Here is a 14990-nt window from a genome sequence, read left to right as displayed (position 1 = left end):
TTGTGTGGAGTGTAGCCATGTATGGAAGTGAAACATGGACGATAACTAGTTTGGACAAGAAGAGAATAGAAGCTTTCGAAATGTGGTGCTACAGAAGAATGCTGAAGATAAGGTGGGTAGATCACGTAACTAATGAGGAGGTATTGAATAGGATTGGGGAGAAGAGAAGTTTGTGGCACAACTTGACCAGAAGAAGGGATCGGTTGGTAGGACATGTTCTGAGGCATCAAGGGATCACCAATTTAGCATTGGAGAGCAGCATGGAGGGTAAAAATCGTAGAGGGAGACCAAGAGATGAATACACTAAGCAGATTCAGAAGGATGTAGGTTGCAGTAGGTACTGGGAGATGAAGAAGCTTGCACAGGATAGAGTAGCATGGAGAGCTGCATCAAACCAGTCTCAGGACTGAAGACCACAACAACAACATAATTGCGGTTCTCCTACCTGCAGGTATGGTTTCTGTCTTCCAAATTGTTTCTATTAAAGATTACAATTCTAATTCCTGTTAATGAATGTGCTGCATGGTTGTACAGTGTAGTGCTGGGTTTGTGCTGTTATGGATGAACGGAAGGATGAATGTGAATTCAGGTGCCGTTCCTCTCGAATAGCGCCAACAAGACCGCCGAGCTTGATGTCCACATCCGACGGATGGATCACCACTATAATGTCAGATGTGCTCGCTTCACGAGATACTGCAGAGGGGCATGGATTTAATCCGTGATATTGGGGCAAAGACTACTGATCAAGAACTTTACCGCACCGGCTCTCCTTATCTAACCAGCGAAATAATGGCAGTGAAAATTTTCCACCATCTGGATTCGAACCGGTTTACCTCCGAGACGAGCGTTACCGCAGAGGCGTCCGTTAGCGATCGCAGCTGCGGAGGTGGATTCTTGTTTAATATGAGGACGAGTATGTAAATGCTACATTTTCTTGTGATACGAACGCTAAGTCGCTAAAGATTGTACCTTTGAGTGACTTGTACCTCAGCAACACGTGGTCACACATTGTGTGCCTTCAGTTATTGGGCATGTATATTTACATTAATATACATTGATTTGTGCCCCATTGATTTTCACAACTTCGCTTGCATTTCAGTCATTTACACAAGATAATTTAGCAATTACTGAACCCAAACCGATAATTTTCCATATTTTTCCTTCCATGATGCACGAAGCTTGTAATTACACACATCTGCAAGAGATAATGCTACACATTCCGCAAGCACCGAATACGAATACAATTTTATTGCAGCGTGTGAGGTGAGTTCACTGCTGCGAGAGTCCACGACCTGCAGGACAGGTGCACAGAATATCCATTGCGCACAATTACAGGTCAGACGTAAAAGGACTCAGTTTAAAGGCATATTAAACGTAGAGTTAAGATTTTATCAAGAAATAATCTGTATATTTGCAAGACGGCTAGTTAAAATCAGATTAGGGAAAATTTGGAAATTTGTGGTAAGTTCCTATGGGACCAAACTGCTGAGGTCATTGGCCCCTAGGCTACTTAATCTAACTTAAACTAACTTACGCTAACGACAACACACACCCATGCCCGAGGGAGGACTCGAACCTCCGACGGCGTGAGCCGTGCCAACCGCGGCAAGGCGTCCCCGACCGCGCGGCTACCCCGCGTGGCTTCAGATTGGCATCCAACTTTTATAAGCATTCTCTTAAATGCAGGATTCAGGTTCGAGCAAATAAGTTTCGACGTGTCGCCATTTTGAGGTTCAGAATATTCAAATAATCTTCAAATCCTGTCTGTAACTTTCTATCACTTCGAGAGATATTGTTGTTAAACATTTCATCTCTTTAAAATTAATGCATTATTTTCATTTCTCGAACTGTGTTGAGTATCCGTAGTGTTCATTCATTTGTAAGTAATCGATGTAATTCTAATTGTCTTTATGCATTCTTATCTTCATTAGTTCGTCAATGCAGAACGCCAGTACGTTTTTATTTTTTTATTTTATTTATTTATTTATTTTTTGTCGTGGAAGATTTCCATCAAATTTCCCAAAAAGTAAACAGAAATTGTGTCTTCCCTTACAGGGGCGTCGCAGTCTTCCTGCTGGCTCTACTGGTGGTGGCCACGACGACAGAGGGAATGCTCCGTCTGAAGAACAGCACTGCCAAATCTAAAGGTACTGTATTTCGTTCTTAGTTTTCCGTTTTTATTGTTCCCTCTTGTTTCTTGTACATACTGTATTTTATCCGTCTTCTCCTACAGCCTACATCTATTTGTCATAGAATTTCGTATATCCTGGACCATTTTGCAGTGTCGAACGTTTTTTCTCGGTCGATAAGTCATATGAAAGTATCTGGATTTTTCTTAACTCTTCTCTTCATTTGTTTTAAGTCATCAGTCTTCAGACTGGTTTGTTGCAGCGCGCTACGAATTCCTCTCCTGTGCTAATCTCTTCATCTCAGAGTAATACTTGCAACCTACGTCCTCAATTATTTGCTGGATGTATTCCAGTCTCTGTTTTCCGCTACAGTTTTCGCCCTCTACAGCTCCACACCCTTCATTCCCTGATATCTTAGCAAATGTCCTATCACCCTGTCCATTCTCATTGTCAGTGTTTTCCACATATTCCTATCCTCTTCGAATCTGCGCAGAACCTCCTCATGCATTAACTTATCAGTCTACCTAATTTTCAACATTCGTCTGTAGCACCACATCTCAAATGCTTCGATTCACTGTTCCGGTTTTCCCACACACTATGTTTCACTACCACACAACGCTGTGTTCTAAACGTACATTGTCAGAAATTTCTTTCTCAAATTAAGGCATATGTTTGATACCAGTAGAATTCTCTTGGCCAGGAATGGCCGTTTTGCCAGTGCTAGTCTGCTTTTGACTTCGTACTTGCTCCGACCGTCATGGGTTATTTTCCTGCCTAGGTAGTAGAATTTCTTAACTTTATCTATTTCGTGACCGTCAATCCTGATGTTAAGTTTCTCGGTGTTCTCATTTGTGGTTCTTGTCATTACTTTCGTCTTTCTTCAATTTACTTTCAATCCATATTCTGTGCTCTTAAGTCTGTTCGTTCCATTTAGGAGATCCTGAAATTCTTCTTCATTTTCACTCAGGATATCATCAATGTCGCCAGCGAATCGTATCGTTAATATCCTTTCACCTTGAATTTTAATTCCACTTCTGAACCTTTTATTTGTGTTATTGCTTCTTCAATGTACAGATTGAATAGTAGGGGCGAAAGACTACATCCTTGCCTTTTTCATCCGTATACTTCGTTTTTGGTCGTCCACTCTTATTGTCCCCTCTTGGTCCTTGTAGATATCGTATATTACCCGTTTACCCCTATAGCTTACTCCTATTTTTCTCAGCATTTCGAACGTCTTGCACCATTTTTGATTGTCCAACGCTTTTTCCAGGTCGACAAACTCTATCAAGGAGTCTTGATTTATATTTAGGCTTGCTTCCATTATCGTTCTCTTCATGAGTAAGCACAATGTTATAACAACTTCTCCGATCATCTTCCTACCCTAATGGCAAGTTTACCGTCATCTAGCAGGTCCTCAATTTTCTTTTACGTTCTTTTGTATATTATTCTTATGAGCTTAGATTATTCTTATTGGTTTCATGACAATTGTACGAGGGGTGTTCAGTTAGTAATGCAACACATTTTTTCTGAAAGTAGGTTGGCTTTTTTCAGGATACCAATACATCATATTATTTGCCATTCTCTTGGCTACAAAACCCTATTTTTTACGTAATCTCCGTTCACTGCCACGGTCTTACACCACCTTACTGGAACGCCCTGTATGTCCGCATGATACAGCGCTATTGTTCGATGTCGGAGCCCACATCTCGCTGAATCAATAACCTCACTGTCATCCATGTACTGCTTCCCGCGGGATGAATCTTTCATTGGGCCAAACAGATGGAAGCAGGAAGGAACGAGACCTGGACAGTAGAGTGGATGAGGAAGAGAAGTCCAATCAAGTTGTGTGAATTTATCACGTGTGGACAGACTTATGTGAGATCTTCCGTAATCACGAAGAAGGAGAAGTTCGTTTGAATTTTTGTGGGGACGATTACGCTGAAGTCGTTACTTCCTGAGGGCAGGCTAATAACACTTCAGAGTTGATCGGTGCACCAAGAGAGGGGACATAAAACAAAATGACCTTTTCAGAGTCCTAGAAAACCGTCGCCATAACTATACCGACTGACGTTGCAGCTTTGAATTTTTTCTTCGGAGAAGAAGATTGGATTGAAGAGTTCCTAGATAACAGAACGCAGCACGTCATTCTCAATGGAGAGAAGTCTTCCGAAATAAGAGTGATTTCAGGTGTGCCGCAGGGGAGTGTCGTAGGACCAATGCTATTCACAATATACATAAATGACCTTGTGGATAACATCGGAAGTTCACTGAGGCTTTTTGTGGATGATGCTGTGGTATATCGAGAGGTTGTAACAATGGAAAATTGTATTGAAATGCAGGAGGATCTGCAACGAATTGACGCATGGTGCAGGGAATGGCAATTGAATCTCAATGTAGCCGAGTGTAATGTGCTGCGAATACACAGAAAGAAACATCCTTTATCATTTAGCTACAATATAGCAGGTCAGCAACTGGAAGCAGTTAATTCCATAAATTATCTGGGAGTAGGCATTAGGAGTGATCGAGAGATTGTAACAATGGAAAAATGTATTGAAATGCAGGAGGATCTGCAACGAATTGACGCATGGTGCAGGGAATGGCAATTGAATCTCAATGTAGCCGAGTGTAATGTGCTGCGAATACACAGAAAGAAACATCCTTTATCATTTAGCTACAATATAGCAGGTCAGCAACTGGAAGCACTTAATTCCATAAATTGTCTGGGAGTACGCATTAGGAGTGATTTAAAATGGAATGATCATATAAAGTTGATCGTCGGTAAAGCAGATGCCAGACTGAGATTCATTGAAGAATCCTAAGGAAATGTAATCCGAAAACAAAGAAAGTAGGTTACAGTACACTTGTTCGGCCACTGCTTGAATATTGCTCACCAGTGTGGGATGCGTACCAGATAGGGTTGATAGATGAGATAGAGAAGATCCAACGGAGAGCAGCGCGCTTCGTTACTGGAGCATTTAGTAATCGCGAAAGCGTTACGGAGATGATAGATAAACTCCAGTGGAAGACTCTGCAAGAGAGACGCTCAGTAGCTCGTACCGGCTTTTGCTGAAGTTTCGAGAACATACCTTCACGGAGGAGTCAAGAAGTATATTGCTCCCTCCTACGTACATCTCGCGAAGAGACCATGAGGATAAAATCAGAGAGATTAGAGCCCACACACAGTCATACCGACAATCTTTCTTTCCACGAACAATACGAGACTGCAATAGAAGGGAGAACCGATAGAGGTACGCAAGGCACCCTCGCCACACACCGTCAGGTGGCTTGCGGAGTATGGATGTAGATGTAGATGTAGATGTAGAAGAGATTGTGTGGCGCCGCTCCACGAATTGCCGTTTTATCTCCGGTTCGAAGTGATGAACCCATGTTTCATCGCCTGTGACAAAAAACTGTGACGATCGGCCTCGTAACGCGGAAGCAATTCCACACACGTCGTCCTTTGTTAGTTGTTATGGTCTTCTGCGAGGCAGCGAGGAACGTAGCGGGTGCACACATTTGAATAGCCCTACTGGTGGACGAGTGTTCCAGCACTACAAATAGAGACGTCCAGTTGATTGTGATTCGTCTCTCATCTCGAGTGAGAGCGTCCACGCGTTCCAGCACTGCAGGAGTGGCAGGTGCGTGAGGCCGGCCGGCACGCGGGAAACAAGAGAAGTCTGCGCGATCTGATTACGATAATGACAGACTTCTCACCCAACGACTCACCGTGCTTTTGTTCACTGCTTGATGTTCGTAGACGTTCTGCAGGCGCCCATGAACATCTTCAGTCCTATGGTTTTCTGCCAAAAAGAAACTCAATGACAGTACTCTGCTTGAAAAGCAGCTTCGCTACTGACGCCATTCTGAATGTTACGTATAGCGCCGCCACATATCGGAACTTCATGAAACTGTAGGGGTTGAAGTGGAAATATTCCACGATTTCCCTCAACAAATACGTCATTTTTTCAACAGAAATTGGCCGAGAAAAATGTGTTGCATTACTTATTGAGCTCTTAGGCTGGTTCTCGCACTTGTTTGGCCTTTGCGATTTTTAGGATTGTGTGGATGTTATTTTGCAGAAAATCTGTCGGCACGCAAATACAGAGTGACGATTATTGAACTACTTGAAATAAAATTATCATAGCTTCTGAACGGTTTGCGTTAGGGCGTTCAAACTGCACGGTTGGCTGCGGGCCATGATGGGAATTAGTATGTGAATATGGTTTGGTTTAGCAACGAAGCCCACTTTCATTTGGATGGTTTCGTCAATAAGCGAAATTGGCGCATCTGAGGGACTGAGAATCCGCGTTTTGCGACCGAGACGTCTCTTCACCTTCAACGGGTGACTGTGTGGTGCGCAATGTCCAGACACGGAATAATCGGTACGATATTACTTGATGGCACGGTGACTACCAAACGGTACGTGAAGGTTTTGGAAGATGATTTTATCCCCATTATCCAAAGTGACCATGATTTCGACAAGATATGGTTCATGCAAAACGGAACTCGATCCCATAGAAGCAGGAGAGTGTTTGATGTCCTGAAGGAGCACTTTGGGGACCGCATTCTGGCACTGGGGTACTCAGAGGCCACTGACATGGGCCTCGATTGGCCGCCATATTCTCCGGATTTGAACGCATGCGACTTCTTTTTGTAGGGCTATATTAAAGACAAGGTGTACAGCATTAACCCCAAAACCAGCCATTCAGGAGGTCATCGGCAGCACTGATGTTCAGACACTTCAGCGGATCATGCAGAATTTCGCTATTCGCCTGCGTCACATCATCGCCAAGGGTGGTAGGCATATCGAATATGTCATAACCTAAATCTGAATATCTGTAGTGACTTTAACATGTTGAAAGAAGTGTGTTCACGCTTTAATTTGCAACTACTTTATGTTTTTTTCATGTTTTTTAATAAGTGTCACCCTGTAAGTACCCGGTGATCAAAAAGTCAGTATAAATTTGAAAATTGAATAAATCACGGAATAATGTAGATAGAGAGGTACAAATTGACGCACATGCTTGGAATGACATGGGGTTTTATTGGAACCAAAACAATACAAAAGTTCAAAAAATGTCCGACAGATGGCGCTTCATCTAAAGAGAATAGCAATAATTGGCATAACAAAGCAAGACAAAGCAAAGATGATGTTCTTTACAGGAAATGCTCAATATGCCCACCATCATTCCTCAACAATAACTTTAGTCGAGGAATAATGTTGTGAACAGCACTGTAAAGCATGTCCGGAGTTATGGTGAGGCATTGGCGTCGGATGTTGTCTTTCAGCATCCCTAGAGATGTGGGTCGATCACGATACACTTGCGACTTCAGGTAACCCCAAAGCCAATAATCGCACGAACTGAGGTCTGGGGACCTGGGAGGCCAAGCATGACGAAAGTGGCGGCTGAGCACACGATCATCACCAAACGAGGCGCCCAAGAGATCTTCCACGTGTCTAGCAATATGGGGTGGTGCGCCATCCTGCATAAACATCGTACGTTCCAGAAGGTGTTTATCAGCCAGGCTGGGGATGATGCGATTCTGTAACATATCGGCGTACCTCTCACCCGTCACGGTAGCAGTTACAAAACCAGAATCACACATTTCCTCGAAGAAAAAAGGCCCAATAACGGTAGATGTGGTAAATCCAACCCATACCGTGACTTTCTCGTCGTGCAATGGAGTTTCCACGACAGTTCTAGGATTTTAGGTAGCCCATATTCTGCAGTTGTGGACGTTGACAGACCGTCGGAGCGTGAAATGAGCTTCGTCGGTCCGCAACACGTTACTCAACCAATCGTCATCTTCCGCCATCTTTTGAAACGCCCACACCGCAAATGCCCTCCGCTTCACTAAATCGCCAGGTAGCAGTTCACGATGCCGATGGATTTTGTACGGATTGCATCGGAGGACACGCCTCAGTGCCAACCAAACAGTAGTGTATGGAATGCCGGTGCGACGTGCGACTGCACGAGCGCTGACTGCCCCGTACATAGACGAACCCGCTACAGTCTCCATTTCTTCCTGAAATGTCTCAGCAGCATTACGCCTTGTGCTCGGTCGGCCACTAATCGTGTAAACGTGTAAACAACCCGTGGCTTCGAACTTCGAAATCATTCTCGCCACAGCTGCATTTGTCAACGGACCTTTACCCATTCGAATCGCCTTCCTATGGGGATAGGATCGTAACGCTGAACTAGCACATTCCCCATTCTGATAATACAGCTTCACTAAAAGCGCCTTTTCAGGTAACGTCAACATGCTGGCGCAGCTGATTCTCTCTCTCTTTTTTTTTTTTCTTTATTGTAATTTTAGCACCTCATACAGGCGGGCTGTCAGCAGCATAGTACGCCGCTCTTCAGCCTTAAGTGGTACAATCATATGACAAAGAGGCGACATAGACAATACAATGAAAATGGCAGGCAAAAAAAGTAGAGACAAAAAACAATATACATGAAGCCGTTCACGCTGGACGATAAAAACACGAACACTTGTTGACACGGCGCACAGAACACGAAGGACGGGCGCGCGAATGTTCACTATGTGTGTGCAAGTCCGGGGACCTGCCAAGAGAGGAGGAGGAGGAAGGAGAGTGGGAGAGCTAGAGGGGAGAGCAGAGATGCCACGGACAGGGGAGATAGGGGGGACGGAGGAAGGGGGAGGGGAAGCCTGGGGGAAGAGGGGTGGAGGGAGGGGACGGGGGAAAAGGAAAGAGAAGGGAAGGGAAGAGAAGGGAGGGAGGGCGCCTAAAGGAAAGGACACCGGAAGTGGGGGGGGGGTCAAAGTTGATAGGAGGGGTAGATGGAGGGGAGGAGGACATCATCAGGGAGGGGGAGCTGGCGGAAGCCACCTTGGGTGAGGGTAAGGAGGGTGGAGAGATGGAGACCGGGTGGGACGTGGGAATACAGGCACGGCAGCGGGCGGGGTTGGGAGAGGATCGGGGAGACGAGTGGGTGAGGAGGATCGAGTTTACGGGAGGTGTACAGGATCCATATCCTTTCAAGGAAAAGGAGGAGATGGGGGAAGGGGATGACATCGTACAGGATCTGCGTAGGGGAGGGGAGACGGATGCGATAGGCGAGGCGGAGCGCATGGCGTTCAAGGATTTGGAGGGATTTGTAAAAAGTAGGGGGGGGGGCGGAGATCCAAGCTGGATGGGCATAACAAAGGATAGGGCGGATGAGGGATTTATAGGTGTGGAGAATGGTGGAGGGGTCCAGACCCCACGTACGGCCGGAGAGGAGCTTGAGGAGACTGAGTCGGGAGTGTGCCTTGGCTTGGATTGTCCGGAGGTGGGGAGTCCAGGAGAGGCGATGGTCGAGGGTGACGCCAAGGTACTTAAGGGTTGGAGTGAGGGCGATAGGACGGCCATAGATGGTGATGTAGAAATCAAGGAGGCGGAAGGAAGGGGTGGTTTTGCCTACAATGATCGCCGCCTGGGTTTTGGAGGGATTGACCTTGAGCAACCACTGGTTGCACCGAGTGGTGAACCGGTCAAGATGGGATTGGAGAAGGTGTTTGGAGCGCTGTAGGGTGGGGGCAAGGGCAAGGAAGGCGGTGTCATCGGCAAACTGGAGAAGGTGGACGGGGGCTGACGGCGTCGGCATGTCCGCCGTGTACAAAAGGTACAGAAGGGGGGAGAGGACGGAGCCTTGGGGCACACCGGCAGAGGGGAAAAAGGTGTAGTAATCTGTGTTATGGACGGTGACATAGGAAGGACGGCGGGAGAGAAAGGAGCCGATCAGACGGACGTAGTTAATGGGAAGGGCGAAGGTTTGGAGCTTGAAGAGGAGACTGGAATGCCATACGCAGTCATAAGCACGTTCGAGGTCCAGGGAGAGGAAGATTGCGGAGCGACGGGAATTAAGCTGTTCGGAAAGGAGATGAGTGAGGTGAAGGAGAAGGTCGTCGGAAGAGAAGGACGGCCGAAAGCCACACTGGGTAACGGGAAGGAGGCGGTGCTGGCGGAGATGCAGGTGGATGCGCCGGGTGAGGATAGATTCCAGGACCTTGCTGAAGACCGAGGTAAGGCTGATGGGACGGTAGGAAGAGACGGCGGACGGCGGTTTGCCAGGTTAAAGGAACATGAGGATACGGGAGGTTTTCCACAGGTCGGGGTAGTAACCGGTGGACAGGACTACATTGTAGAGCCTGGCCAGGGTGGAGAGGAAAGAGACAGGAGCTTCACGAAGGTGACGGTAGGTGACACGATCGTGACCAGGAGCGGTGGTGCGTTTTGTGCGAAGTGTGGCAATGAGATCCTGTGTAGTAATAGGGGCATTGAGTTCCATGTGTGCAATGTTGTCCAAGTACTGGAAACCAGGAGCGAGGGGAGGGACAGAGGTGTCAGTTCGATCACGGATATCCGGGAAGAGGGAGTAATCGAACTGGGGATCATCGGGGATGGAAAATACATCAGAGAGATAGGAGGCAAAGTGATTGGTCTTACTAAGGGTCTCAGGGAAAGGGTGATCATCATGGAGAAGAGGATAATAGGGGGAGGGTTTAGTTCCGGTAAGGCGACGGAAGGCCGACCAGAACTTGGACGAGTTGATTGTTAGGGTAGCACTGATTCTCTCTCTCATTACAGCTCCTTTTATACACGATTGCCGGCCGAAGTGGCCGTGCTGTTAAAGGCGCTGCAGTCTGGAACCGCAAGACCGCTACGGTCGCAGGTTCGAATCCTGCCTCGGGCATGGATGTTTGTGATGTCCATAGGTTAGTTAGGTTTAACTAGTTCTAAGTTCTAGGGGACTAATGACCTCAGCAGTTGAGTCCCATAGTGCTCAGAGCCATTTGAACCATACACGATTGCGCAGTCACTGACGTTTTGCTGTCCAGCGCCATCTGTCGGACATTTTGTGAACTTTGTTTTTTTTTTTTGGTTCTAATAAAACCCCATGTCATTCCAAGCATGCGTGTCAATTTTTACCTCTCTATCTACATTATTCCGTGGTTTATTAAGTTTACACATTTATATTGACTTTCTGATCACCCGGTACACTAGACAAATCTTACAAGAATGCACAGAATTACTTGTCATTTCTCACATGCACATATGTTGCTGCTACAAGGCACCTACCTTCCGGATAGTCGGTGAGCTATTAACGCCCTAAGCGTCGCCTATATGGTTATCTCAATACGCCCTTTCAGGCTCTCGCAAAGCACATGAACCTTACTCCAGAAAGTTCAGCTTGGTGGCCACAGTTCTGAGTGCTTTGTCGAAACACTCAGCAGACCACCATTGGACTACGGCGAGTTTTTTGTTCGTGCTGCAGGCCTGCGTACGCTGCTGTGCTTCTCGCTGATCTCCAACTGGCGGCGGCTGTCGCAGCCCCCGCGCAAACACCTCAACCTGCGCTACGTGCAGGGCGCGCGCTTCCTCACCATGACCATCATCATCCTGGGACACCGCATCGTACTGCTCGAGGCCGCGCCCATCCTCAACCCGGAGCTCATCGAAAAGGTACGCCTCATCTCGTGTCCGACACACTTTCTTCTGCCTCAAAAGCGAACAGAGCTGTATCAAAGATCATTTACCAATGAAACTGTAGCTCAAACTTCAACATGTTAAAACTTAAGTATCCTCACACTGAAGAGTGATCGAAAGAAATTTAAAAGAATAACTTTATTGACAACGCGAAACTCATTTATAACGTCCTTGGATGAATATGCATACAACTATATACAACAGAAGTATCTCTCCTGTGCCGTTGTCTGTGATGTGCCTACATGACGAACCCCAGAGTCGTGGTAGGTGGCGGCATCAAGATCTGGGAGGTTACCGCCGGCCGGTGTGGCCGAGCAGTTCTAGGCGCGTCAGTCTGGAACCGCGAGACCGCTACGGCCGCAGGTTCGAATCCTGCCTCGGGCTTGGATGTGTGTGATGTCCTTAGGTTAGTTAGGTTTAAGTAGTCCTAAGTTATAGAGGACTGATGACCTCAGATGTTAAGTAAAAAAAAAATGGTTCAAATGGCTCGGAGCACTATGGGACTCAACTGCTGTGGTCATAAGTCCCCTAGAACTTAGAACTACTTAAACCTAACTAACCTAAGGACATCACACACATCCATGCCAGAGGCAGGATTCGAACCTGCGACCGTAGCGGTCGTGCGGTTCCAGACTGTAGTGCCTTTAACCGCTCGGCCACTCCGGCCGGCGATGTTAAGTCCCATAGTGCTCAGAGCCATTTTTTTGGGAGGTTACTGGGCCGCTGCAGTCGGCGTGTGACGGCTGGCGTGCCGCTGCTGAAGACCAGGACGAACTGGGCGGTTGCTGCCGGCGTGGAACGCTTTAAGGTAGCGCTGGAACTGAACCACTAATGTTGTCGGATGGAACTGCTGGTACTGCTCACTTAAGGCGTAGGTGGAACGAGTCAGCTAAAGTTGACGTGGGAATCTACGAGTTTTGTGACGTCACTTCCTGCTATTTCACGTTAGGAACTATTTCCTCACGTGAAATAGAAAATAAATTCTGCGATATTTCGGCAACGTGCCACGTTAAATAAACTAATAGCAAGCGATAACGCTCTCTGTGTCACAAGCAAAAGCAAGACACCATACTATATTTATCGTGTTTAGCAGTAGCACATATTCGGTGCGTTTTATGTTATATGTTGCACCCTACGAATATACAGGGTGGTCCATTGATCGTGACTGTGCCAAAAATCTCACGAAATGAGTGTCAAACAAAAAAACTACAAAGAACGAAACTTGTCTAGCTTGAAGGGGGAAACCAGATGGCGCTATGGTCGGCCCGCTAGATGGCGCTGCCATAGGTCAAATGGATATCAACTGCGTTTTTTTTAAAATAGGAACCCCTATTTTTATTACATTTTCATGTAGTACGTAAAGAAATATGAATGTTTTAGTTGGACCACTTTTTTCACTTTGTGATAGATGGCGCTGTAATAAACACAAACATATGACTCTCAATTTTAGACGAACAGTTGGTAACAGGTAGGTTTTTTAAATTAAAATACAGAACGTAGGTACGTTTGAACATTTTATTTCGGTTCTTCCAATGTTATACATGTACCTTTGTGAACTTATGATTTCTGAGAACCACCATGCTGTTACAGCGTGATTACCTGTAAATACCACATCAATGCAATAAATGCTCAAAATGATGTCCGTCAACTTCAATGCATTTGGCAATACGTGTAACGACATTCCTCTCAACATCGAGTAGTTCGCCTTCCGCATGGTCGCACATGCATTGACAATGCGCTGACGCTTGTTGTCAGGCGTTGTCGGTGGATCACGATAGCAAATATCCTTCAACTTTCCCCACAGAAAGAAATCGGGGGACGTCAGGTACGGTGAACGTGCGGGCCATGGTATGGAGCTTCGACGACCAATCCACCTGTCATGAAATATGCTACTCAATACCGCTTCAACCGCACGCGAGCTATGTGCCGGACATCCATCATGTTGGAAGTACATCGCCATTCTGTCATGCAGTGAAACATCTTGTAGTAAAATCGCCAGAACCTTACGTAAGATATCAGCATACCTTGCACCATTTAGACTGCCATCGACAAAATGGAGGCCAATTATCCTTCCTCCCATAATGCCGAACCATACATTAATCCACCAAGGTCGCTGATGTTCCACTTGTCGCAGCCATTGTGGATTTTCCGTTGCCCAATAGTGCATATTATGCCGGTTTACGTTACCGCTGTTGGTGAATGACGCTTCGTCGCTAAATAGAACGCGTGCAAAAAATCTGTCATCGTCCCGTAATTTCTCTTGTGCCAGAACTGTGGCAGAACTGTACACGACGTTCAAAGTCGTCGCCATGCAATTCCTGGTGCACATAGATATGGTACGGGTGCAATCGATGTTGATGTAGCATTCTCAACACCGACATTTTTGAGATTCCCGATTCTCGCGCAATTTGTCTGTTACTAATGCGCGGATTAGCCGCGACAGCAGCTAAAACACCTACTTGGGCATCATCATTTGTTGCAGGTCGTGGTTGACGTTTCACATGTGACTGAACACTTCCTGTTTCCTTAAATAACGTAACTAGCCGGCCGAAGTGGCCGTGCGGTTAAAGGCGCTGCAGTCTGGAACCGCAAGACTGCTACGGTCGCAGGTTCGAATCCTGCCTCGGGCATGGATGTTTGTGATGTCCTTAGGTTAGTTAGGTTTAACTAGATCTAAGTTCTAGGGGACTAATGGCCTCAGCAGTTGAGTCCCATAGTGCTCAGAGCCATTCGAACCATTTAACGTAACTATCCGGCGAACGATCCGGACACTTGGATGATGTCGTCCAGGATACCGAGCAGCATACATAGCACACGCCCGTTGGGTATTTTGATCACAATAGCCATACATCAACACGATATTGACCTTTTCCGCAATTGGTGAAGGGTCCATTTTAACACGGTTAATGTATCACGGAGCAAATACCGTCCGCACTGGCGGAATGTTACGTGATAACACGTACTTATACGTTTGTGACTATTACAGCGGCATCTATCACAAAGCGAAAAAAGTGGTCCAACTAAAACATTAATATTTCTTTACGTACTACACGAATAAAAAATGGGGGTTCCTATTTTAAAAAACGCAGTTGATATCCGTTTGACCTATGGCAGGGCCATCTAACGGGCCAACCATAGCGCCATCTGGTTTCTCCCTTCAAGCTAGACGAGTTTCGTTCTTTGTAGTTTTTTCGTTTGATGCTTATTCCGTGAGATATTTAGCCCGGTCAGTATCAATGGACCACCCTGTATACTGTTTCTCAGCACCAGCACACTGAACGTCTCGAGAACGAATCGTTACTGGTACGATTTGTTGTAACAAAAGACAGGAAATGTCATATTTGTGGTTGAAGTATTTTCGTATTTAG

The 14990-nt window shown here is 46.2% G+C and overlaps 1 protein-coding gene across 1 annotated transcript in view; it reads left to right on the top strand.

The window, feature by feature from the left end:
* LOC124805686 (nose resistant to fluoxetine protein 6-like) overlaps window positions 1-14990 on the top strand; it is a 462198-nt gene that overhangs the window by 282601 nt on the left and 164607 nt on the right. The window contains exons 5-6 of the mRNA XM_047266255.1: window positions 2056-2147; window positions 11411-11598. Of these exons, the coding sequence (XP_047122211.1) occupies window positions 2056-2147; window positions 11411-11598 (280 nt within the window). The remainder of the gene's footprint in view (window positions 1-2055; window positions 2148-11410; window positions 11599-14990) is intronic.

This window comes from Schistocerca piceifrons, chromosome 7 (genome assembly GCF_021461385.2).
Source record: "Schistocerca piceifrons isolate TAMUIC-IGC-003096 chromosome 7, iqSchPice1.1, whole genome shotgun sequence".
NCBI lineage: Eukaryota > Metazoa > Arthropoda > Insecta > Orthoptera > Acrididae > Schistocerca > Schistocerca piceifrons.
The sequence above is the reverse complement of the archived record's forward strand: the minus strand, read 5'-3'. Positions and strand labels throughout refer to the sequence as shown.